General features: G+C 47.4%; 2 protein-coding genes across 4 annotated transcripts in view; one reads left to right on the top strand and one right to left on the bottom strand.

Moving 5' to 3' along the window:
• Nucleotides 1-17,736, bottom strand: part of NDUFA10 (NADH:ubiquinone oxidoreductase subunit A10) — a 25,945-nt gene extending 8,209 nt beyond the window's left edge. For 2 of the 3 annotated variants that reach the window (XM_021539607.4, XM_085584712.1), the window contains exons 1-9: nucleotides 17,622-17,736; nucleotides 16,696-16,864; nucleotides 16,056-16,271; nucleotides 15,886-15,972; nucleotides 14,829-14,950; nucleotides 13,282-13,361; nucleotides 10,197-10,251; nucleotides 6,692-6,777; nucleotides 1,445-1,553 (exon numbers count right to left, since the gene is read on the bottom strand). In XM_021539607.4, the coding sequence (XP_021395282.1) occupies nucleotides 1,445-1,553; nucleotides 6,692-6,777; nucleotides 10,197-10,251; nucleotides 13,282-13,361; nucleotides 14,829-14,950; nucleotides 15,886-15,972; nucleotides 16,056-16,271; nucleotides 16,696-16,864; nucleotides 17,622-17,708 (1,011 nt within the window). In that variant the 5' untranslated portion in view covers nucleotides 17,709-17,736. The remainder of the gene's footprint in view (nucleotides 1-1,444; nucleotides 1,554-6,691; nucleotides 6,778-10,196; nucleotides 10,252-13,281; nucleotides 13,362-14,828; nucleotides 14,951-15,885; nucleotides 15,973-16,055; nucleotides 16,272-16,695; nucleotides 16,865-17,621) is intronic. The other variant, XM_085584713.1, reaches the window with a different exon arrangement.
• LOC110475451 (aryl hydrocarbon receptor) overlaps nucleotides 17,707-26,962 on the top strand; it is a 16,533-nt gene continuing 7,277 nt past the window's right edge. The window contains 2 exon segments of the mRNA XM_085584731.1: nucleotides 17,707-17,758; nucleotides 23,336-23,695. Of these exon segments, the coding sequence (XP_085440857.1) occupies nucleotides 17,707-17,758; nucleotides 23,336-23,695 (412 nt within the window).

Genomic DNA, 26,962 nt, shown 5'->3' on the forward strand with positions numbered 1-26,962 from the left:
GCTGTACAGCCAGAGGAAAAAAGTCTTTCAGAAGTCTCACCCCAGGCTCTCAGCACACAGCACTAAGGTCACATCTAGCTGTGTGTCAGGCAGCCTTAGTAATTCCCAGCTCTACTGCAAAGGGACATCTCAGCCCAAAAAAAGCCCTCTCATCTTGGGGAAGAAAGGCACAGGCAGTGCAGATGGATGCTGTGTGCTAGAGACAAGTCATGCAGCAGATCCTGCTCAAATCTGTGCTACACAACACAGCCAGCTCTTGGAGGGAAGGGCTCCAAAAATCCTGAGCCCGAGCTTGAAGTTCTGTATTTAAGAATGTGATGCCAAGGAGGACGAAATTCTGAGAGCAATTTCTCAGCTGGACCACAGAGTTCTCAAATCCATTAGACAACTTCAGATGCTTTCTGCTGCTTTAACCTTTAGCCTCTTTTACAAGCTGAAAAGGTCACATCTCAAATGAGGCAGAACAGTGTGAATCCAGGAGCCTCTCTACTACACAGCCAGCTGAGGAGGAATAAATTATTGGAATATTCTGTCTATTCCAGAAGAAAACATTGGTAGATCAGTTTCCAAACAAGTCCATAAATCTGTATCTTACATTTTAATCTCAGTAAGAGACTGTATACTAACAGGAAAAGAAAAATTATAGGGCTTGGATTATGCAAATCATGGCTTCTAACAATTTACATTGTATATTCCTCCCTTTGTCTTCAGGATTTCCTGGAAAATAATAAGATGAGGCGGCAGAGAAGATTTCAACCCAACTGGAAAACAGAGGCTCACCTGTAACTTTGGCCACTCAGTGTTAATTATCAGCTACACAACCTCTCCAAGGAGCTTTTCCAATACCTGGGCTTTAGGTAAGCCTCGTGTGGGGTGAGGACACCGTGCCAGGGAACCACTGAGCAGCACAAGGGCAGAGCTCTGGGGGGATTGGAAGCTGCTGTCTCCAGAAGCAGCAAGGCAGGAGCTAATTAAAATCCTGTGTGGGAGCCTGCATGAGGTGTATGAGAGCACTGGGCACAACAGGCTTTGGATGTGTGCCCACGTGCAGAAACACTCTATTTAAAGCAACAGCACTTTGGGGAAGCGAGGCAGTATTCAATTCCTCCTCTAAAAAAACACTCCCTTCCCTCAGCATTCAGTAAGGAGTGGCCACAGGTTTCCAATGTTCTTGTTTGACTTAAGGGACTCAGATTTCAGAGGTCACAGACTCATCAGGGCACAAGAAACAGAAGCAAGTAAAAACCATTTATCCTTTAGTCCAAATCTAAAGACAAAAAAAAAATCAGATTATGAAACAAACCATTTGCTTCCCTATTCCTCTCGGGGGGAAGCTAGACTTCAAAAAAGGTGGGGATTTGGGCAGAACACACAAGTTCCCAGCAGCAATGGGCAGGGTGAAGCAGCAGTGGGAGCCCCCGGCCGTGTCCCCAGCAGCACTCACCTCCCGGTACTCATAGTAGATTTTGTCGTACTCGGAGCCGCCAATGGTGATCTCGGGGACGAAGCGCGGGATGGACACAGAATCCAGCACTCCAGCCTTGTCCTGCACACTGAAGGGAAAAGGAGCACGCAGTTCACACCCGCCCCCAGCAAGAGCCAAGTATTGCACCCAGAGAAGCTATGGCTGCCCCATCACTGGAAGTATTCTGAACCAAGCTAGATGGAGCTGGGATGGAGCAACCTGATGCAGTGGAAGGTGTCCCTGCCCATGGCAGGGGGTGGACTGCCAGGGCTTTAAGGACCCTGCCAACCCAAACCATTCTAGGATTCATTAGCATCATTCTATGATTAAAGAGCTACTTTTCTGTTAAATAAAGCTTCCAAAGATTTGGGCTACTTTCCAAACATTTATCCTTCTCCTTACAAATCTATGATGTATTGCCCCTCATCCTTGACTCCAGTTTGTTCCTGCTCCAACTTCCTTCTCCATATCCCCTCCCAGGTTCACCTTTCTTGGAGATGCTCCATCATTCCTGGGACCCTTCTACATGAATCCCCTCTGGCCTTTTTTATTTCTATAAAAGCAATATAAAAACCAGTGGTTTTATTGAATGCCACACACTGCCTTGCTAAATTCCCATCCTAAATGGACCAGTACTGAGACAGTGAGAGGGTCTGGAAGGAGGCAGTGCCTCCAGCACCCTGTCTTGGAATACCTGGAGGAAGCTGCAGCAGCTCCAGTGATGGATCTCAGGATCCACAACTCTGCACAGCACCAGCACTTCAGATATCCCAAATTTAAAATGCCTGAGAAACTGCTAGAAAGCCTCCTGCTGCCTGTGGTTATCCACAGGCCAACAGTGCCACCTGCACATGGCTGGCAAAAACACATCCCCTTCCAGTCAGCAATGACCAAACCCTAAATCCAACACCAGAAACTCTGCAAATCAGGTTGTTTCCAGTGAATTACATTTCTCAGCAAATACTGACATGCACATCAAGCACATGCCCTGAGCAAAGTTCATCATCTTCAAGCAATTATTTTTACCCCCAAGTCATAAATTTTGGGACCGTTCCTCTCAGCAGTAAAGAGTTCCAAAAAGTGAACTGGTCTGCTAACATACCCTTGATATTCTCTCTGTAAATTATCCCACTACAGACAGATTTGTAAGGAAATACAATAATCCAGTCGAAGATCAGATGGAATAAGGTGAGGATAAATGCTCTTTTCCAAGATCAGGATCAACAGTAAAGATGCTTCCTATAAACTATAACAATATTTAACGTCAACAACATTAAATGTGTATTTCACGTGCTGGAAGGCACACAAGGGAGTCCAGGCAGATATAAAGCATAACATCACACAGGGAAATAAGGTTTTGTGGCCATCCACACTGCAGTCAATACACTCCTTCCCGAATCTCAGCCAAGTGGCCATTTGGAAAGGACAATTCCCAGGCACAATTAATTTTAGTTAAGGGCCAAATGACAAACTTACTGCTCCCAAAACTTATTTGCACAAGAAAAGAATGAAAGTTACTGATGGCTTCTCCATGTTCTCTGCACTTTCAGAAATAATTTGGAATACTAAGCAAAAGCACACCCATTGCCACAACAATGTCTAACCACAAAACCACAGCCACTTGCCAGGACTAATTCCCTGCTCAGCAGGAAGCATTTACAGACACCTTTTGTGTTTCTTTAATTTTATTTCTCTCCCCCAGCATAAAATCATCACTATTTATTATTTTCTGACCCTTTAACAGACTTTCCTGAAGGAGCTCTCAGCATGCAGCACCTTGCTAAAGGTGCAAGGTGGGGTAAGGGAAGGAAACAGTTTAGAAAAAAAATTAATGAAGCAACCCAACCAAAACCACCTGAGCTTGCATAGCCTGGGCTGTGATTTCTCAACACCTGATGTTGGCATAGTCACAAAACCTCAAGTGACAAGAGAGACCTAAAAGCCAACACCATAAAACCATTCCATGTAAGTTCTATGTTGATAAAGGAAATTAATATTCTTTCTTCTGCCAAAGGGACTCCAATTCCCTCATTTAGCCAGGCAGAACAGGTATTGCATGGCCAAGGTGAGGCACAGCCACTCCCTTGATGAGCAAACACTCAACATCAGCATCAAGAACAAAAAAAAAAATTCCCAAAAAAAGCAGGTCTGCAAGAAAAGGAGAGAAGGTGCAACAATAACTATTCAAATCTAGAAAAGCCACTGCAAAGAAGAAATCACAAAAGAAGTGTTTCAACTGCAGCAAAAAGATGGGGTGGACAGGGCTTGGAGCAACCTGGGATAGAGGAAGGTGTCCCTGCCCATGGCAAGGGGAGGGATGAAATGGGCTGTTAAGGTCCCTTTCAACCCAAACCATTCTGGGATTCTATGATTTTATGATGAAAAGAGAACCAAGGTGCTAAAGAAAATAGCTTCTAGTGCCAGAAGTTTTACAATTAATAGTTCATAAGATTTTTGGAGTCTCCATGACAGAAGTCTCAAAGCCTGATCCAACACACCTTTTGTCAGCCCTTCTAGTCCCCCTGTTTGCAATCAGACATTTAAACAGGGACACTTCTTCCCCTTGCTAGGCAAAGCTACACTGGAAAGCAAAGCTGCAGGGTCTCTGTCCCTCACTGCCAGGTTCTGAAGGAGCTGCAGGGACAGATCAGATTTAGTTGTGCAGTTGTCTGATGCAACAAGCGCAGCAATTTCTCCCTGAGCTGATAAATAACACAGGCAAGGCTACACAGCCTGAAGCTCCTCCTCCCAAATGCGATTTATTTTGTAATACATGTAGACAGACAAATGTCACTGGGAAGGGCCCAGATAAAAACATGCCTGAAACAGTGCAGTGGCAGCAGAGGAGCTCCCTGAGACAATTAAAAAGCCACAATGGTTCCTGTTGGAGAGGAAGGGAGATGTGAAGAACATCCTCTGGAAGACACCTCCAGCTTCCAAGCCACAAATGCAGCTCTTTTTAACCTTTTACCAAGATTCCCACAACCACGCTGCCAGGGCAAGGGAGAGCACTCAAGAGCAGGCAGGGAGATAAAAGAGATCATTATGCAACTGATTGCCCACGGGTTGGGCTCACCGGTTTGATTAGCTTCATTAATCACTCAAGAGGCACTGCTGGGGTTTCCATGCATTAGATCCTATACATGTGCAATAAAAAGTTTTCCTCAGTCCTGCTCACCCATCCCAGTCACCCAAAGGTACAAGCTGAGGGTGGAAGAGAACAGCAGGGCTGACAGCCCCAAGAGCTGGGAGGTCAACAAAGGAAGCAACTGCAGATGGAAAACCAAACAGGGCAGAACTTTGATTAGATATTAGGGGAAATTTCCTCACGGGCAGAGTGGTCAGGCATTGAAACAGGCAGTGGTGGAACCACTGTCCTTGGAAGTGTTCCAGAGACATGTGGGTGTGGCACCTGGGGACATGGGCTTGAGGTGGGCTCGGCAGTGCTGGGAGAATGGTGAACTCAAACCATCTCAGAGGGCTTTTCCAAGCTGAACAATTCTAAATAGCTGTTGGAGCCTGCCAGGAAGACCCAGGAGAGGGCAGTATGTGCCTGCATACAAGCTGGCACCGGGAACCTGTGCCAGGAAAGCAGGAAAAACACCTTCCAAAGGAAAAATTGCCATAGGCACAGGATGCCTGCACATCTGTAGGGACCACAGGCTCTTTGCTACTTGGGCATTGGAAAAAGGGAGAAAAGCATCAACTTCAAGGTTCACAGACTTACACCTAGGCATTGAATCCAGCATGCAATTCCAACACAGCCAATCTGCAGCAGGCTCCCTGCCTTTCTGGAGTTACCATGGGGAAAAATCATGTCCAAACACACACTTTTACAGTCTCTTCCCAGGCTGCCCGAGACATTGCCCAGTATTCCCTCACTCAGCTGAGCGAAGCATGAGCTCAAGACTGGCATAGGATTTGTTGTCATCCCTTTATTGATGCTCTTGACAGCCCAGCACAAAAAAAGATTCAAAAACAAACCACAGGAGCTGGGCTTGATGCTCAATGTGGGTCCCTTCCACACAGGATATTTATGATTCTGTGGTTTAAATAAGCAGCTTATTGCATTCTAGGATCTTCAAACAACCCCATGGTTTTGCCAAAAGAATAAATAATTTCTTATTACCTACAGTGACAAGAGCATTGTGCATTAGACTCACCCCCCTCCAAGGTTCAAAATTCAGTCCTTAAAGCAATTTATTCCTTTTTAAAACTGTGAAATAGAATTTTCATACAGTATCTTAACACACTTCCCTAATTGACATGTTTCCTTAAACTCCTTCCTACTCATCACAATTAGTAATCCTTTCCTCATACCTGCATTAGTAGCATGGAGCTATAGGAAAACAAGCAACTTATTTCCTCTCTCAAAGGAAGTCTGATTGTGATCATTTTTTAGATGTTATCCTCCAATTACTACACAAAGTAACCTCATCTTTGACACATAAAATGCACCCAAATCATGACTTGATCCTCTCAGATACCACCCAGCACTGCTCTTCTGCAATTTATCTTCACTCCTTGATAGAAAAACCATACAATTAGGAGCATTATCGCTATTTTTAGGAGGTACTTAAAGTAACAGCACAGAAAAGTAAAATGCAAGAAATATCACAACTCTGCAAAGAAAGTTTAACTTGCTTCTCCGATGCCTGTCACAAAGACACAAACTTAGGGGCATATACTCAATTTAAAAATCTGCGTTTCTATTAGCCTATGAGATGACCAGGAAATAATGAATAGAACTCTTACATTTTGTTTTGAAAATGTAACTACTGAAATTTCCACCTGCACATTCAATATAAAGATGAAGCTGCAGCAAAATGGGGAGCCTGTCTTACTTCTGGTATTAACAGCCTTACAAGTACAGCTATATTCTTTATATACATCTTTGTATTTTATAAACAAACTGACAAATTAAACATTATACATTTGCAAAGAATTATTAAAATCAAATTAAATTCTATTACAACAAGTTATTTTCCAGTGTCTGAGTCTGATCTCTTCCAACTGGGCAGACAAGGATCTTCAACAAAAATCACTCTTAAACTTGTCTGGAGCCTCTTGTCTCAACTATCAGCAGCAAAAATGCTACACCACATTCCAGTGCCAAGCATCAATATTACACAATGCAACCCCACCTTTAAAAACTCATGGCTTTGACCATTTTCCCTGGAATTTAATGCCAAGAATTGCTCTGTGGCTGGATGAAATCACACTTACTAAAGTCTCAAGTGATGGAAAGAAACATCATCTTGTTCCACCCATGGCCCCTTGTCAAACTTCAGGTACTCGATGTCTTCAATTACCTGGAAACAGAAAAGAAAGCTCACTAAGGGGTGGTTTCATCCAAAAATCAATTAAATAATCAGAACAGGTTATAAAACAAATGAGAAAGGCTTCACTGCTAAAGCTGTAGTAATAAGGCAAATGTCTAGAGATAACATGATCATCCCCCAGGTCTACTTCTGGAGGCCGTGGCCATGCCAGGAGTATTGGGTACACACGTGGGGCATCTCCTAATATCCTGTGCTTTCAGCTTTGGATGGTAGGGAATAAACTGGCTGAGAGGTGCCCTTGTTGCCAAATTCTTACCAGATCCAAGACATTCTTCCTTAACCTGCCACTGGGGTTGAAAAGCCAAGAAGACACAACCTCACCCCTGAGGGAGAATAAGCAAGGAATGGAGGCAAGTCTAAATTTAACTCCTTTTTGTTACAAAAATAAAGTTTTGTCAGTTTTATTCCCAGAGAGGCTCAGTAACACATCCTCTGAGACAGGCAGGGGAGCAGATGTGGCATTTGCCTCAGTGCTGTGTGGTTCACAGCACAGAAACAAAGGCACATTTCAAGCTGGAAAACTCAGGCCTACAGGAGCTGCAGTGATGAGTCCAAGGGCTCAGGATTTCACCATCACCATGACCCACCCATGCATGAAAGGAAAGGTAACTCACAGCTCAGAACCCTTCAAATAAGCAATGCCAGCTCAGCAAATCATTCCTTCACCATCCCCAAACTTATCAATCCCTGGTTTGAGCTTCACTTACAGCCTGGCTCCACCAGAAAACAGATTTTGCTGCTCCAGGAGGTAATTGCTTACCACACCTGGCTGTCTAGAGCTGAGGAAAACCTGCCCTGGTGTCAGGAAGAGGCACTTCAGGTGCCTGATGAGATGGATACAGCACCTCGGAGCAACCTGGGAAGGAGCAGATTCTTACAGCTCCAAACAACCCTTTCCAGAGACCTTTTCCATGGGGAAATGATAAAGCTGAGGTCATGACAATAAAAGAAAAATCCTTGTGTTCTTTAAATACACTGTAATTATTATTCCCTGCAAACACTAAATCCCAGATATTACCATGTAAAAAATTATAACCAAGCACTATTACAAAGTAGCCTCAACTATAAAGATCCACCCTGACCAGAACTGGTAAGAAATTTGGACATGACTGAATAAACACTTTTGAGGCACAAACTGCTGCAACATAACTCCAAAATAAAAGGAAGATAGGTATAAGTTAAGTTAGTTCAAACAGCCATTATTTCTTTGAATTATTTAATTGCCAAGCTGAACACAAACAATTCCTTCTCCACTCCACAGCGAAGCTTTAGAAACTCTCTGAACCTGGTAACAGCACTAATCACAGAGTTGCTACAATGGGCTCAAAATGTGCTACAGGGGGAAAGGAATCTGCCTTCAAATTAGTTTTGCTCACTGTAATCACTTGAGGTCTCTCTTCCAGCAGCTCCTTAACAATGGCATCGGTTTCACGACCAGGACAGAAGAACAACTTCTTAATTTATAAGAAATGCCCTGGCACCCCCACGAATTAGCAGCAACTACCCAAGGCTTTAAAGAAAATTAAACATAGAGCTAACTTTTTATTCCCAGTTTTACCCTCAAGCTAAACAAGTGTGAAACATCCTAACGAAGCTCATTTCAGCACTCATTACTCCTTCAGCCACTATAACCAAAGTTAATTACAACAGGAAGCCCCAACTGACCTTTTTAGGACACTTAAAAATCGTTTCTAAGCTGTGTATGTGTGCTCTGTACAACCCAAAAGTTATTAAACCATAAGGCTATAAAAAAATTCAGCTCCCAAATCCCTAAGCAAACAGATTGGAGTGGGCTAATGAACACTGCTGTCTGTCAAGAGGACACACCTGTGTAAACACACCTTACAAACCAAAGCTCTCCAGCCAATCCTTATTTCCAAATTTTTTCTGTGTCATCCCAAAGGGAAACTGAATCTGAACAGAAAAGGGGGGGAAAAACAACTAAATTCTTCCAAGTATCAGTATCTACCACCAACACCCAACGTTGACAATGACAACATCATGGGCTGGTCTTTTCCGACCTTAATCATTCTGAGGCATTATACTTTAAATTCCAAATAATAATCCTTTCCCTAGTCCAGATTTGTCCAAGCAAATTAAGAACTCCACTGGTGCATCTGATGACCCTATTTAGAGCAATGACAAGATTGATGAGCTCAAGAGAGTCGCTCCTTGAACAGTAAGAGCTTTAGACTGACTTTAAACTCTGATTTAAAGGATTAAAATAAAATCTCTAGTAATGGGGTTTACTACAAGAAAATCTAGGGAGGAAACAAACTGCTTTATTCTGACCACTTGGAGATGTGTCCAGAGAGAAGGACAGGGTAAAAACACAGGCATTTAACCCCCATCCCAACTTTCCTTTAATTCACCAAGTACCCATCTTGAAACACCACAGCTCTCAGGTCCTATTCTTGCTTCTATCTTGTTATCTGGAAAAAAATATATTAACTGGCCCAGATTCTCTATATTCACATCACAACCTCAGCTTTTTTATTCATTTCAGCCTGATTTTTTGTGTGTTTTTTCTATTTATTATCTGCTGTCACACTGAAGCCCACCAGCCATTTTTTAGGGGTATAAACCCATACTATCCCACAGGTCTACTGGTTATTAATGATAACCTTTATTATCAAGTGCAGGAGCACCCAAAAATCCATGCACAACATCAGAGGACCCAGAATGTGGCACACAAGCCTGTTCTTATAAAGGCAACCAAAAGGCCTTAGAGACAAAGAGTAGTACACCTATGGGGGAAAATGGAATGTTAATTTTAGGACCAGGGAAGTCCATTTTCTGCTTCACACAATCATACAACCAGAATGCTGAAGGACACCTCAAGCAAAAATGTAATTTTAGTCTGATTAGGAGCAGTTGAATATTAAAATACATGCTCTGACTATGTTAATAAGCTTACTGAGGTACAGGCTACCACACATATGTATGTATTACTCAACTCTCTGCCAAGATCACACTGCACATAACCTAGGAGGAGAGGGAGTCAGTTTGGGCTGTGTGTAATTAGGGTAAAAATTCCATCTAATTAGGATGAAGACCCAAAAAAGCCCTTGGAGACAGCCCATGAGTAATTCTCCTCTCCCTTCTCCCAAGTAAGGATGATTCATTGCCAAGCTTCCACGTAGGATTATTATTATTCAGTTAACATCATATTACTGTTATTAACAAACATCTATCCCTAGAACCTAAATGGGCCTGAAACCTCTTCAGAGGCTCGAAAACCTTGGTGCTCTTTCCCTCAGAGAACAGCAGTTAGATAGGACAGTTAATAATGGTGAAGCAAAAGGCTTCTGTTACTCTGCTAATAACCCTCCAAGTTCACTGAACTAAGGGAAATCTATTAAACTTACTCCCAGAAAAGCAAAACTTACCTTCTCCACATCCTCAGCTGCAGTTGCTGTGTACTGCAGAACTTCACTGCTCTCACTGCAAAGAACACAGAAATTGAATTCCCCTGATAAAGCTGCTCTACCCATCCTCCCCCCACCCCACTCCAAAAGGAACAGAAGTGAAGTTAAAAGGCATAAACACCGAACCAGATTAATTGCAATTTTTTAGACTGCTCCTAGATATTGCAATGGAATTCCTATTGCACTTGTGAGCTGCTTCTTTGCTGCTGAAAAGTTGGTTTTAAAGGGCAAATGGCCTGGATATCTATATAACTTCAGCTGGAAAAAATTTTTAAACACCACACGTGTGAATTTGTTTTCATTTACTTAATGTGGATATTTGCCCCTATTACAACTGCCCAATCTACTTGAAAATAAGTGAAATTTTAAGTCTAACCCAAAATTGTGGTAGATTTTCCTTTTTTCCAAGTGCATGACTAGCTGTGAGTCATTTCAAGAGAAGAATGCATTCATTTATCACTATTTACTCAGGTTGAGCTAGCTGAATGAATACAAATACAGGCAGCATGATCTGTAAGTGTAAAAACATTCTTAAAATGTAATGTTTCCTGGTTAGAAGATTGTTTTTTCTCATCATCCAGCAGCCTTCAGAGCAAAGGCACTTGCAGAGCAGAGCCACAACAGGAGTTCCTACATGAACCTTCCACACCACACATGTTCAGCCACATTCAACAATAACTATTTCCAGCTGGAAAAGCTGGAAGGTCCTGGAATGGCTACCCAATGTGGACGTTATACCAAACATCACACAGCAAAGTTTAGGAGCATGAAGAAAAATTCATAGAATCTCAGAATGGTTTGGGTGGGACAGGACCTTAAAGCTCATCCTGTTCCACCTCCTGCCCTGGGCAGGGACACCTTCCACTATACCAGGTTGCTCCAAGTACTGTAGGACCTGGCCTTGGACACTTCCAGGGATGGGGCAGGCACCTGGATAAGAAATTCTCCTCAATATCAGCCCAAGGCATAGGTCACTTCAGCAGAGCCTGACACCAGCAATTGCATTAAGGATCAAATCACTTCATCCCATCTCTTGATTTGACTCTGCAGATTATCAGGGCTTCATTAAGAGAAAACAGCTACTCAGTGGAAGCAGTGTTGGATATCAAAGAGAACATTACCAATCTTAAGGCTCTGCTCCAGAAAAAGAGAAAAATCAAACAGAACCCAAACACTGTTCCAAATCATCAGGCAGTACCTGCCACAAATCAGGCAGAACCCAGCTCACTAATCTCACTACCAATAAAAACATTAAAGACATTCATAACAAGTCAACTAGAAAGAAAAGCATAAATTTTAAAGCAAAAATCCACTATAAACCACTTTAGGCAGCATCAAGCTGCTCCAGTTAAATAGCACAAGATAACAGGAGTTTTGCCCAGTAACAAACTGCTTTTCAAGGAACAAGCAAACAAATGTCAACATGGAAAGCATGCAGGAGTTTGCTCAGCAGTGTATAACAACTCTTTTTAGCCTGTCTGGACCAGATTTTAGGCATTACGAGGAGTCAGGGAATCAAATTAGGCAGGCTAAGAGGTAACAGGTAGCCATGAACACAGCCCTCTGTGCCACTGCCAGCAAACAAACAGTTCAGGTAGCTGTGGCTTCTGCATTTACCCCAGACTGGAGCCACCCTGAGGTCTCTGAGGTACACAGAGCTGGATTCACACACTCCCAAGCTCCCCCACAGCCAGGGGACAGAGACACAGATCAGTGTGACAGGCTGCTGGGAGCCCATCCGCTGCCAGGACGCCGAGCAGAGGGGGTTTGCCTAACATGGACACTGACCATGTACACACAGAGGGCAGGGAGGTGAAATCACAGCAGGATTTACAATTTAGCCTCACTGAACACCACGAGATGCATGTGGGGGCTTGATCTGCTCCAGAGAACAAGCAGCAGCTTTCTCCCCACCAGTGACTGCAGCAGTTTGCCCTCAGGGGGATGACATTCCCAAGGCTTCCCATTCCCTTCCAAGACATATGTGCTGGCTCTGGGGACACAGGGGGAGGCCACAGACCATACACAACACCAACAACCCCTGCCTGCATGAGTGACAAGCTCAATATCGAGTTACTCGCTTCAGTAGCTGGCAGAGCCATCACACTGATCCACCCTGGGAGATGGAGCAAGACCCAGGGGGACACAGGCAGGCTACCAAACACTCAGGAATCTACTCTGATTTATGTCAGCCTCCTTCACGCACCAGAACTTACACAGTTAATTCACCTGATACCCTTTGAGAGTTTCCCTTCCAGAATTATGAGGGACAATAATTCTGCTTTTAGATTTTTAGGACAACCTTAATTTTCCTAGAGCTCTTTTATAAGAACTGGGAGAGCTGGCAAGCTCTGTTTCATTTGAGGTTTACAGGGCACATGTTTTTGCTTCCCAGCTAGAGGAAGCCAGGGGAGCCCGGGACACAGGGAATGGCTTCCAACTGCCAGAGGCCAGGGTTAGAGGGGATATTGGGAAGGAACCAGGGAGGAGCCACTGAGGCCCTGGCACAGGGTGCCCAGAGAAGCTGTGGCTGCCCCTGGATCCCTGAAAGTGTCCAAGGCCAGGTCCTAGAGGGCTCAGAGCAACTTGGGATAGTGGAAGGTGTCCCTGCCATGGCAGGGGGTGGTATGAGCTTTAAGGTCCCTCCAACCCAAACCATTCTGGGATTCTGTGACAACCAAATGACTTTTCGAGGAGAGAAACGCCCTAAAGCCTTCCAAAACGGCCTGAGAAAAGCTTGTATTGCATCACTCTCTCTTCAAGTCATGCAAACACATACAGCCACAGCTGTGGCATTCTGCACACCACTCCTTTCACACCCATTTTCATCTTCCAACACTGGCATCAGGCTTCTGGGATGGCAGAAGTAACTACACTCACACAGCTCCTATGCTGTAAGTGCAGCACCGCTTACGAGGGCGCAATTCTGTACTCTGCAGCACAAGGAGGATTTTTTCACATGATTTGTTGATATTGGCAGAGATTTTAAGGTTTGCACGCATTTTTGCTCAAAGACATAAGAGGCAAAATATTTTGCTTTGCTAACCTGATGTCTGGTAAGAAGGTCTTCTTGTAAGCATCCTCAATGCTCTGGAGATAGGAAGTAGACACCTTTTTCTCATATGGCTACAAACAAATAAACAGAAAAAGCTGTGGAATTAACTTTCTTTTCACACCAGTACAGACTCCAAGGTCTGCCCTGCACCTGCCAAGGGCTCACTCTGGGATAAACAGTCAAACATCCAAGTGAACCACATGCACATCAGTGAAAATTTCAAAGAATTAAGAGTTTTATTAGGAGTGTTGTGTTTGGAATTCCTTACATTCCATAAAATATCTAGAGCAGCCCACAGCTATCCAAGGACTGATTGATCCTTGCTAACTACACATTCCAGCAAGCTATAATAGCTACCCAGAAAACAGGAGAAGACTGTCTGAGTCCACTTTTTCCATAAGGAGGCCAAATTTGCATCTATTTGCAGAGTTTCAGACAAGCGCGTGGGCAAACACCCACTCCAAACTCCAGAGAAATTGCATGGATATCATCCCTATTGTTAACCAGTTTGCTTTCCACACAGTGTACTTTCAATGCCACATTTGCAAAACACCAGGAATTTCTCTAATCTACTGTGCGTTGCCCAAACAAATCCTACAGAGCTCAGCACTGCCACTAACCCAAAAAGTCACAAGCTACATCAGCAATTTCTGTCCAAAGGTTTCAAAAATGCCACTGATTTTCATGCTCAGAAGGGCTAAGAACTCACAGGTTCCCCAATAAATTAAGAACTTAACTGAGAACTTTTTCCTAATAAATCAAAGCCTTCTTTTAATCTATCTGGCCTTCCAGAGTCATACTGCATTTCCCATAGCTTTTCAACAAGGTAAGACAAACATCTTTTAATCCTCATAACACATCTGCAAACAGCTACAAGTACACATCTAAGTATCAAAAAAAGAGGGGAAAAAAAGCCCAAATTACAAACCTTACTTAGATTAGTTATTCCCCAAAAGCACCCTACAGCTTTCCTGAGTCAAGACTAGCTCAATAACGCAATCACCCAGCAGTGATTTGCTGGATTTCAGGGAGTTAACTGAACCTTCTGATCCCAGATGACTTACACATGAACCCCAGCCCAGGGGTGAGGAACCAGTCAACTGGGAAGCAGGAGCCAGGGACCCCAGCTGGGCTCCTGACACTCAGGAATAATAAATATATCATCTCTAAGTGCACTGCAATCAGCACATCACCTGCCCACAGCTCCTGAAGTGACACCTACACAGTCAGGTATAAAAATTCACCTGCTTTTAAAACAATTTCTCATTCCACAAATGACAACATATCAATGCAGTCACACAAAAAGTTGATTTTTGCCCTTTTTTTGCCTTTTTAAAGAAAGCATACAAGAATACCCACAGAGTCACAGATCTCACACCTCAGAGGACAACCAGCTCCCCAGAAGCAGCATTCAGCAGCAAACCCCACAAGACTCCACATAAGGAGTGATTACAACAGACATTAGCAGGCAGCAATTGTGAGAGACAAGTAATAATAAAGGTAAAAGATAAATAGGCAATAATTAGAGATCAAATTACCTTGCCTTTCTCTTGAATCCTCTTCTGCACTTCTGGGACAGGCACATCTACATAAATGACCAAGTGAGGTGGCAGCAACTCAGAAATGCTGATCTCCTTGACCTCTTTGTAGTGATCAAGGCCTGTGTAAAACACAAATAAATCACATTCCCCACCTCTGTATTTGCAGTTTCTTCTTCAGGGCTCACAGAGTAACTTTAGGGTATGCTTTTCCTCAAACAGAATTCAGGAAGTTTACGGAAAAACTATCTCCAGAAAAGTTCCATGCACTGAGATCTAAGAATCTAAACCCAGTTGTATCAAAGGACTTTATTCCTGACTCAGGTTTACAGGAATCTCAGCTTTTCCTCCACTATTTAGAGACAATAAGCAGCAATAGCTCTAATCAAGATGTCTGTTCCCTAAGGATTCCAGTACAATCCAAACTATGATTCTGTATTAAACTGTGGATTGCTGGGCCTTGCTGCCTCAGCAATGCAGGCACAGGTCATTATAATCAGCTCTCAAAGCCATCCAGTAACTTACAGCAGGTGGCAAGAAACAAACCTCTTAAATCCAACAGCAAAAACAGGAGGTAGTCAAGAAAACAGTTATGTCCACTTCGGGAGCAGCCAAAAGCACAGATTTGCTAAGAACATGCAGCAACAGCTCAGGAGCTCAGTGCCCATAACCCCAAAACAAATCACTAAGGTTGGGAGGAACATCCCTAAATCACCGGTTCAACCGCTCTGCTGAGAACTCCACTCACAGCATTCTAAATATCCCCAGGGGGGACATCCCAGGTGATTTGCACCAGGGTTTGACTCTTCACAGTGGAAAAAGGGTTTTTCCTTACAAACAAAACATTTTGCATTTCAGTTTGTGCCCTTTATCTTTTGTCCTCTCACTGCCACTGAAACCAGACTAGCTCCACTCAGCAACATACAACACATGAACACTGAACATTTAAAGGATTTCCTCCTTCCAAGCAGGAATGTTTTCTTTCTTTTTTAAAGCTAACTACCAGACTTCTGAGAGATTATGGCCAAACAGCCTCCTTTTGCTAGCAGGAACTCACATCTCTTGTGGACATATCCCTGCTTTAACATGGCATCCAGGAACACAAAGTCACTGTAGGGAGAGCGCTCCAGCACCACGCCTTGACCTGCAAGGGAGAACAGGCTACAGGTTGGAACAAAAGGAGCTGCAAGGTCCCTTCCAGCCCAGACCATTCCATGATTCCCCAACCTGTGCTGAGCAGGTGCTCCAAGGCGTCAGCGTACTGCAGGACACGGTTCCCAAAGATCCAGGACTGCAGGCGGTATGAGTGCCCGTCGGGAGACTTGGGGTCCGTGTAGAACTTCTCCAGGTTACAGAAACCACTAAACTTCTCAGGCAGTGGCTTGCCATCCCCTGAGAGCCTATCCTGGTAGTGGATGTCTGCCTCGGGGAAGTACTTCATTCCTGAAAGAGAGAAGAAACCCGTAGCAGAAATAAGCTGTGTTCATTTGCAGCACACACCTCCTCAGCTACTGAATGCACAGCTGTTCCTTGAACAGCTCCCAAACAGCCCCAGCTCCCCGTCTATCACAGCAGAGGGCAATGAACCCAACTGCGAGCTCTGGCACAGCCCAGGGAGAGCTGAGCTCTTCCAAGTACATCCCTGTGGAAAACCCAAACTCTCTGGGAGCACAGTGAGCACACAGACTCCATTAGAAATGAAGCTTCACTCACAACAAATCCTTGTCCCAAACCTCACCAACATCATCCACAGATCCTCCCCACTCCCTCCAGCATTTCCCAGTCAGGAACCGCTGCTCTGGTGAACTTCCTCTGCACAAGAACCAGGGGAACCATTTCTCAGGGGAACGGACAGAGTGAGACATACCCAGTTTGTCTGCTATTTGCTGGGCCAGCTTGCCCTTCCCAGAAGACAGATTCCCCTCTATTGTAAAGACTTTGCTGTGCTCTGTGAACTTCTTGCTGGTCCTTTCTCCCAACATATAGGCCAGCCACCCATACTGCAGGCTCTGCTCAGGGCTGGTGTGGATTCTTGCCTGGAGAAAAACACATGGAAATCAGCAGGTTTGGAGGGATTTTTCAGCTAAAAACACTGTTTCTTCAGACACACACACAGGACACACTGTTATGCATTTAATACAAGTTTTTACTCAGTAACCTTAGCAACTGCAGCAGTGGTTAGGCAGGGAAGTTGTTCATGAAATCAAAGGCTGAGAAGACAGAAAACACGGAACAATTTTCAGTCTGAAGGCCAAATACACAACACACCAAGGGTTCCTAAGAGAAACTACACATTCGACTTTTGCTTGTACTTTGTGTGGTTTTGGGCACATAATGACACTAACTAACACCCACTCTCAGGAGAGTTACAGCTTCATTTCAATATGGCTTTCAATATACGACTTCCAAGAGGCAGCAAAAGGGACCCACCTGGGTTAAGGGGCTGAAGGCAGGGACTTTCTGAGCCCTCCTCAGAGCCTCCCACAGACCCCGACAAACATTGTACAAACCTCATTCTGAGCAGTGCAGTGACCTCCCTTATACGGGGGCGTTCATTAATATTTACCACTCCTTTCCTCGCAGCCGCAACCGAAGGTCACCGCACTCCACTCTGCAGCACTTGCTCCAGTCTGCCTCGCATTTCGCCGCCTCTCCCAGCTCCCTGCCGGCAACGTCCCTTCCCAAGGACCAGCCCGCCCCGGGGAGATGCATCTCCGGCCCCCAGTTGTCTCTGCTCACCGCCCCAGCAGGACGGAGCTCCGCACACAGCCCTGCCCAGCCAGCCCCACTCACCGGCAGCAGGACGGAGCCCGGCCCGGAGCTCCCCCGCCCAGCCCGGGCGGCCGCGGCCCGGCCGAGCCGGGACAGCCACAAGGACATGGCGGCGGCGAGCGCTGATGACGTCACCGGAGAGGCGCCGCGCCCCGCGCGTGAGGGCGCCGGGAGGCCCCGCCCCTCCCACAGGCCACGCCCACTGCCCGCGGGGACAGCGGGGACGGGGACAGGGACAGGGACAGGGACAGTGGGGACAGGGATAGGGACAGGGACAGCGGGGACAGGGATAGGGACAGCGGGGACAGGGATAGGGACAGCGGGGACAGGGACAGCAGGGACAGGGATAGGGACAGTGGGGACAGGGATAGGGACAGCGGGGACAGGGACAGCAGGGACAGGGATAGGGACAGCGGGGACGGGGACAGCAGGGACAGGGATAGGGACAGGGACAGTGGGGACAGGGATAGGGACAGCGGGGACAGGGATAGGGACAGCGGGGACGGGGACAGGGACAGGGACAGGGACAGGGACAGCAGGGACAGCGGGGACAGGGACAGGGACAGCGGGGACAGGGACAGCAGGGACAGGGATAGGGACAGTGGGGACAGGGATAGGGACAGCGGGGACAGGGACAGCAGGGACAGGGATAGGGACAGCGGGGACGGGGACAGCAGGGACAGGGATAGGGACAGGGACAGTGGGGACAGGGATAGGGACAGCGGGGACAGGGACAGCAGGGACAGGGATAGGGACAGTGGGGACAGGGATAGGGACAGCGGGGACAGGGACAGCAGGGACAGGGATAGGGACAGTGGGGACAGGGACAGCAGGGACAGGGCAGCAGGGACAGGGATAGGGACAGCGGGGACAGGGACAGTGGGAACAGGGGCAGCAGGGACAGCAGGGACAGGGATAGGGACAGCGGGGACAGGGGCAGCAGGGACAGCAGGGACAGCAGGGACAGCAGGGACAGCAGGGACAGGGATAGGGACAGCGGGGACAGGGACAGCAGGGACAGGGATAGGGACAGGGACAGTGGGGACAGGGATAGGGACAGCGGGGACAGGGATAGGGACAGTGGGGACAGGGACAGGGACAGCAGGGACAGGGACAGCAGGGATGGGGACAGCGGGCAGGCGGCACCGGGCACGGCCCGGGTTAGGGACTGGGGCACAGAGAACAGGCTGCTCGGGGAGCAGGGCTCAGGCAGCAGGTGGGACTAGGAAGAGCCGAATCACTGAGCCGGCTGAGCAGGAACAGCCTCGTCAGGAGCAGGGAACAGGCTGCTTAGGGAATGGCAGTCGGAATAGCAACGGGCAGTAGGCGGGATCGGGCCCAACCGAGTTAGGAGCAGTGGGACAGGGAACAGCCTGGATTGGGAAAGGCCGGGATAAGGGACAGCCGGGTTAGGGAACAGGAGAGAATAGGAACAGCCGGGTGGTTAGGGAACAGCCGGGAATAGGAAACAGGTGGAAATAGGGAACAGGTGGAAATAGGGAACAGGTGGAAATAGGGAACAGCTGGGTTAGGGAACAGGCGAGAATAGGAAAAGGCCGGGTTAGGGAACAGCCGGAAATAGGAAACAGGTGGAAATAGGGAACAGGTGGAAATAGGGAACAGCCGGGTTAGGGAACAGGTGGCATAAGGGAACAGCCGGTAATAGGGAACAGCCAGGTTAAGGAACAGGCGCGAATAAGGAACAACCGGGAATAGGGAACAGGTGGCAATAAGGAACAGCCGGTTAGGGAACAGGCGGGAATAGGGAACAGGTGGCAATAGGGAACAGGCGGCAATAGAGAACTGCCAGGAATAGGGAACTGCCGGGAATAGGGAACAGGTGGGACAGGGGAGAGCCGCGTTAGGAAGCAGGTGGGGCCAGGACCAAGCAGGACAATGAACAGCCGGGTTAGGGAGCAGACGGGATGAGGGACAGACAGGGTGCCTGCACTATGTCTGCCCGCAGGTCCCCCACAGGAGGGAGCCTGGCATACGTCTCTTTCCAATACCTGCACATCCTGTTGTCCTAATTCCCTCTGCACCCTGCTTCAGGTGCTTGACCAACATCTCCAAGCTTTTAGGCTGGGAGCATGTGCAGTAACCCTTACCCTTATTTAAAAACAATGTTAAATTACTGGGCCTAGGAAGGTCATAACCAAACGTTTTACAAAATCCCATCAAAGTGACATCAGCTCTGCTGACCTGGCACATTTGTGACACCATTAGCAGCTTCTGCTTTGCCCCCTGGCAAGAAGCAATCAAGTTGCATTTCAAGGATTTATCCCTGGAATTTGCAAACAGCTTGAAAAACCCAACCAAACAATCCACAAGAGATGCGTCGTCGAGGTTCCCTTAACAGCTCTGTCTGCAACCAGACTAAGTTGGATGCTCCAAGCCCTGTCCAACCTGGCCTTGAGCCCTTCCAGGGATGGGGCAGCCACAGCTTCCCTGGCCAACCTGTGCCAGGGCCTCACCACAGCAGTTGGAGCTGGGAAGCAGTTTTGGGGGGAAGAGTAGAAGCTTTGGGCAGCATTAACTCAGGGAAAGGCAAAGTGAGAAGGAACAAGCTGGCTTTTCCTGAGCGGGCGTCAGGCTCTCAAATGGTGGCCCATGGACATGGTGTTTGCCAGGATTCCATGTTTCCCTTGGACAATGACCCAGAGACGTGGTGATTTCCACAATCCAATGGTCCCAGAGGATGGTGGCCCACTGATAAGTTTCCCAGGATTCAGTGTCATCTGTACATAGGATGGTGGTCTACAGTCATGGTGTTTCCCAGGCTTTGGTGTCCCCTGAGGATTGCAGCCCAGGTGCATGGTGTTTCCAAGGATTTGGTCTCCTCTGTGGATGGTGGCCCACGGGCACAGTGTTTCCTGGGACTTAGTGTCCCCTTGGGAGGTAGCCCTTGGGGCTGCATTCCCAGGATTAGGGTGTCACCTAGGGAGAGCGGTGCACGGGCACGGCGCTTCCCAGGATTTGCGTGGGACCGAGCAGGATGAGCGAAAGCCGGGCAGCGAGAGCCCAGCTGGTTCTGGGGAAGCGCCTGGAGCCGCTCTGCTGCGAGCACTGGGGGAGCAAAAGGGAGTAGCATGCTTGGGTTGCTTGGTTTTAATTAAGGTTAATTGGAGCTAACGCTGCGTCGGCTCTGGCACACTGGTGGGAGAACAGAAATCCCAAAGATGCTTGTCCTGCATCCCGGTGAGGAAGCTCGCCAGTGTTTGAGCTGCTCAGCAGTGATTCGCAGGCTGGGCTGTGTTTTAGTGCCCACCTAAGTCAAACATACAGCAATTAGTAACTACCAAAACATCTCGATTCCTTAATTATTAATTACCACGCTGCTCAGTATGTGTTGCATAATATCCCCCTCGGTGTCCCTGATGTTTCCTGCCTCCTTCAGGCCTTCCCCAGGTCCCACCAGCCTGTTTAACCTCAGCTTTTCCAGTGCATAGGAGCTAAAGGTGGGTATCTGTTTCTGGGAGGCTGTGGGGGAGGACATGGATGAGCTGAGTCCAAGCCCAGGATGAAGGAGGGAGCATCAATACTTCAAACCTGCGGTGAGGTGACCCTGAGCCTCTCTTGGGAATTTAATTGGGAGTCTTGCTGTGTAAACATGAAGGATAGCGGTTTTGCCACAAATCTGTCTTCTGTTCATCTTGGAGTGGTGATTCCAACCCTCTGGCATACCAGTCTGAGGGTTTGGGCTGGATTTGTGTGGCTCAGGGTGCAGGAGAAAGTATCTCTTTGGAACAGAAAGGCCCTTGTTCCCTGGTTCTGCAAGGTCAGCCTTGGAAAGAGATTATTTTTCTCTGTGATGGGTCAGATCTTGGAGCGGGATCCTGCTGATACCAGCCAGGCTGAGCAGGGCTGGTGGCAGTGGGACATAGAAGGGACAGCGAGGATGGGCTGAGGGGCTTCTCCAGCCCCTTTGCAGTCTGCTCAGGGCTTTTTACTTACTAAAAAAACCTATTCATAAGAATTAGGAGACAATAGATCAGCTCACGCAAGTTCCACTCTCGGGAACAATCTCTCTTGGTACTTGCCAGCTTGCAGAAGGGATATGCTTCCTACTGGGTTGTCGTTCAAAGAGCAGCTCAGGAAAAACAACCCCCAGCAGCAGCACAGCCTTTGGGACTGGGAGCTGAGCTTTCCCTTGGCACGGGGGCCACTAGCTTCACCATGAACCCCATGGCACAGTGTGCTTCATAACCACTGGGCCAAAGGGAAGGGAGATTAAACAGGTTTTAAATGTCTAGAGCAAGCTTCACTGTTTCCATGAGGCATTTTCCTCACTGGCATTCCCCCTCTCAAGGCTGGCCATGGAGCACCCTGCCTGCTGCAGCTGGGATGTGCAGGACAAAGGTGTTGGGGTGTCCTCCTTGGGCCTTGGGGTGGCTTGCTGCTGGCTGTGTCACCCTGTGTGCCTCAGCCAGAGGACTTTCAGTGTTTGGCCAGGCTATCCCAGTAGTTCTGTTATACCTCAGTGTTTTACCCACTGCCGTGCTCATCTCCAGTCTCATTTTCTCTTCTTTCTGTCTGTTTGGAGCTGGATTTGGATGGTGAGTGACCAGAAGACTTTAAAGGATATCTGAGGAATCTCAAAAAATTTTACTTCACCCCTTTTTTTTTTAATCAAAGGAAAACTATTTCAATTTTTCTCCTTCCTGGTACATGACTGTGATTTCAAAAGTGTTTAAGCTTTGTTAAAGCCTTGGTGCCAGTGTGTTTTACCCGGCTTGTGTGGACTAGTTTAGAGCTGTTTGGGTTGTGCCAGCCTCCCTGTGAGAGGGGATATCCCTCCTGATGCTGCTCTTACAACCCAGCAGGCTTGAGCTTTCCTGGGGAAATGCTGCAATTTTCCATTCAGCCTTAAAAGACCTCTCAATCTCTCTCTGAGCTGCAAATTCAACAGGCACTTCAGTGCATTTCATTTAATGCTCATTTCCTCTTGTGTCACATATGTGAGCAGCCCTGCCAGATGAGATTGGAGAGTGGTGGTGAAGGAGAGAGATGAAATTGCTGCTAAACACTGGCAGATCCTGTTATCCAAAGCTCCTTCCTGAAGTGAGGATGCCTGCAGAGAGGGAGTTTGTGGTTAGACAAATTACATCAAACCAAACAAGATGCGTGTTAGGGGGATGCAGCTGAGCAAGATACAGATCGAGGGGGTGGGGGGGTGGGGGGGGGGGGCTCAAGGATTTGTCTTTGAGCTATGAAATTCAAATTGGCATTAAAAAATGAAGGACACAGGGTGACATCCAGGACTTGCTAAAGTTATTAACTGAGCTCTTACTGCTGTTCTGGCGTTTTGGCTGGGGTGGGTGAAATAACTGCAGCTCACAGAGATGGGACCTCACGTAGGCTTCAGTATGCTTGCCTGGACACTGTTCTTTTTGCAGGCTGAGGGTTGCCCCTGGTGCCTAAGTTTGGCATCAAATGTGGTTTAATTTGGAAATGCCCAGGGACAGAAATCATAATATTGGAAGAAAATAAAACTTTTTACATCAACTTTTATTTTTCTTTTTTTTTTTCAAGATAGGCTCTTTACATAGTGCAGTGTCTTATATGATATCCCTTTAAGTCACAGAATCCCAGAATGGTTTGGGTTGGAAGGGATCTTAAAGCTCATCTCATTCTGCCCCATGGTTGCCCCATCTCTGGAAGTGTTCCAGGCCAGGTTGTACAGGCTTGGAGCAACCTGGGATACTGGAAGGGAGTGGAACAAGATGTGCTTTAAGGTCTCTTCCAACCCAAACCACTCTGTGATTCTGTGATTTCTAAGAGGATCAGGGTGTGTGTGGAAAAATCTAAACCATTTCAGTGTTGTGGCTGCACCAAAGCCAGTATTGTGTTTGAAAAGAGCCTGTTGGACAATCCCAGTTTGATTAACCTCTCCTCTGCCCCTTCCAGCCCCAAAGCACCCCTCCCCAAGGGTGTGAAGTCCAACCCCTCCAAGCGGCACAGGGAGCGGCTGAACCAGGAGCTGAACGAGCTGATGGGGCTGCTGCCCTTCCCCGAGGATGTGTGCTCCAGGCTGGATAAACTCTCCATCCTCCGGCTGGCCGTGGGCTACCTGAAGGTGAAGAGCTACCTGATGGGTAAGTGTCCATGCTGGGACGGGGGGAAAGCCCCTGGAATCAATCCCCAATGCACAGCTTGTGTTCTACCCCAAGCTTTGGGATGGGAAGTTGTGTTTCCTGAAGGAAACATGATGGTGAGTTATGGGAGCAGGCCCTTGAATGTTGATACTGGCAAGAAAATGTCACCATGGATGGTGGGAGACACTTGGGAGCCTGCCCAGCAACTGAGACCTCCTGCAAATTTCCTCCATCTCATTAGCAGCCATCCTTTATGTCCAAAACTCCTCCTGTGTTGCACTCCCAGCACCCTGTAGAGAAGAGCTGGGTAAAACAGAGTGTCTTGTTGAACTGCAACAATGCCCTCATCTAACTGGAATGGCAATTTGAAATTAAATTCATGAAATAATTGAATGTTCATAATATAATACATATTGCATGTTCCCTTTTATTATATTTCATATTCTGTATTTTCTTATTTATTCCATATTTGGTATTCTTATATTTCCATATTCCTTCTCCTTCCCTCCCTATTCTTCTTCAACCCTTTATTATTATTAGATTTACAGTATGTTTAATAAATTTTAACATTACATATGGTGCAGAGCCTGACTGGGAGCAGTCATCACATTGCCAGAAGCCACCAGAACATGCAGATAGGGACATGTTCCCTCTTCAGTGACCTGGGCCTGATGGAATGGGCGATGGACACTGGGGAAGGCAGAGCATGTGGGGCAGGAAGGCAGCAGCAGATTTTTATATTTAGAGGCTCTTATTGCATCTTCTCCCCACCACAGATTGGATAAACTTGGCTCCCTTGGTTTTTCCCTCATGCCCACTCCTCTGGGCTCTCCCAGGGCCCTCTTCAGCTGGGATGAGGCTTCAGAAGGAGACTCCTGGCCAGACTCTCCAGATGGGACCTGTGCCTCCAAGCAGGAGCTGGTTCCCAGTGGATGTGCTCAGCGTGTGCTTCCCAGCAAGAGAGCTGCTCTGGAAAAGCATTTGGCATTGCAGGGGTTCTGGAGTCCTGTTCTGCCAGTCACTTATTCCCATCTGGTCACCACTTGCCTGTGATTTCCAGCTCCTTCCCCTTGCTCTGCCCCGAAGTTCATCTTGTTTGACTTCAGATCATCCCAGATACATCAGGGTGGGACTGGGTCACAGGCATGCCTGATGAAGAGCCGTGCCAACTGCAGGCCACAGCAGCCTGCTGCTGCCATGTCCTGTCAGGTATTTTGGGGGGACGTGCCGGCACCCTTTGTGCTCTGCTTCCTGCCTCAGGTTTGCTGTCCTGTGCTTTGTGCAGGCTCTTCTCCCCGAGCAGGAGAGCATGGCATCCTCTGAAGAGCATCCCAAGCCTCTCCCCATCCACAGCCCAAGCCCAGCCTTATCTCCAGGCAGGAGAGAGATAGATGTTTTGATAGACTGGTAATTGCCTCATCTCCAGGCAATTGAGAGACCAATTGCTCAGTGGGCTCAGGGTGATGCCTTGAGGCTCCTTTTTCCCTTGTGCTGCATTTCTCCAGCCCTGGAGTGGAGCTTCCCGGTGTTGTCTGCATCTTGTCTGGCTGCTAAGGCCAGGAGAAATCTGAGAAGGGGCTTCCAGCCTTCTCCACCTTCTCTGGTATTTCTGAGGTGTGGGTACTGTGTGCCTCTGGCTTGGGAGCAGACCTGTTTAATGGGGTGTAGGAAGCCAGGCATCAGAGCCTGGGGCAGTGTTTAGGGTGGGACAGAGCAGAGGACAACCACTGTGGGTTTGGGTGCTCATATCAGTGCCTGCTTCCACAGCGGATATGAGGAAAGGCATTTGTCATCTTCATGGGATCCTGGTTTCTATTGCAGGATAGTGCCTCACTGCATCATCCTTTGAATCTGCTTTGCTTTTAAATATTATTCTCTATCTGTGCATTAACGAGAAACCAGACAAATTAGTAGTTTGCTGGAAATGTTAAGCTTCGAGCATAGAGAGGGACGCTCTGGGAGCTCCCTCCATGCCTCCAGGGGCTGATTCAGGTTGTGCACATCTGTAACTCCTCTGTGCCCTAGGGCAAACACTGCAGATGTTGCACAGCTCTCTGCTGCCTGGGATCTCAGCCTTCCCTGTGCAAAACCAGGGGGCTCAGGTCTTGGTCTCCTCAAGCTTTGCCCATCAGGCCCAGCCTGGGAGCAGTGCTGACAGCTCTGGCACTATCACTGCCTGCCTCAAAGGCACTTTAAAGGTTTTGTCACTCGTGTAATCAATGACTGAACCTCACTGCCAGATTTGTGCTGAGCTCTCTCTGCAAACCAATTTGCAGTGGTTGCTACTTGGACCTGTATCTGACGGCCTCCCAGACAAATCTGGAGTGACTTTGCTGATCCTGTCTCTTTGAGAGCAAGTGCCCAAGGAGGAAAGCTGGTGTCTGTGTTGCTGACTGCCACGATCCTCTGGCCTCTCTGTGGTGTGACAGGAGCCCCACTTGCTGCAAAGAGGGAGATCTCATGAAAGCTTGGATGGATTTTAGTGACTTGGTAAAGCTCCAGGTAGCTGGAGAGCTGTGCTGTGATTAGTTTCCTATGGTTCCTGTAACAAAGGAGGCAGATGTTGGGATTGCAGATTTGGCTCTGCCAAGGGTGAGCAAGAAAATGGGGGCTTAAAATGCTCTCTGAGGTGGAGAAGGTGTGATTAGGAAATGTGCTGCCATGCTTTCTTCCTAAGACTCCAGGGAGGGAGGTCTGCAAGAGGAAGGATTACAGAGTCCCAGACTGGTTTGAGGAAGTTCATCCTGGTTGGAAGGAAATTCATCCCATTCCACCCCCTGCCATGGGCAGGGACATCTCCCACTATCCTAGAGTGCTCCAAGCCCTGTCCAACCTGATCTGAAAATCTTCCAGGGATGGAGTACCCACAGCTGCTCTGGTAATCTGTGCCAGGGCCTCACCATCGTCACAGGGAATAATTCTTTCCCAACATCCAACTTAACCCAATCTCTTTCAGAACCCATATAAAATCCTGTCGTGGTGTGAGACCACACTCTGGAGTCTGGCAAAGCTTGAGATAATCTAACAGCTCCTAGCAAACAGTGAACAGTGGGCTACCTTCCCATGCAGCTGACCTGGCTGGAGCAGGGGCTGGGTTTAGGAGGTCTCACCAGGTCCTTTTCCACCTCTGGTGCTGGTCTCACCAGTTCAGTCCCCAGTGCTCTGCTGCAGGGCAGCTGACAGCAGGTAATCTCACTGGTAATCTCCCTGGGTAATCTCACTGCAATCAGCACTAAATTAGCTCTGTTATTCACCTCGTCTTTGTTG

This window comes from Lonchura striata, chromosome 7, assembly GCF_050655825.1.
Source record: "Lonchura striata isolate lonStrDom1 chromosome 7, ASM5065582v1, whole genome shotgun sequence".
Taxonomy (NCBI): Eukaryota; Metazoa; Chordata; class Aves; order Passeriformes; family Estrildidae; genus Lonchura; species Lonchura striata.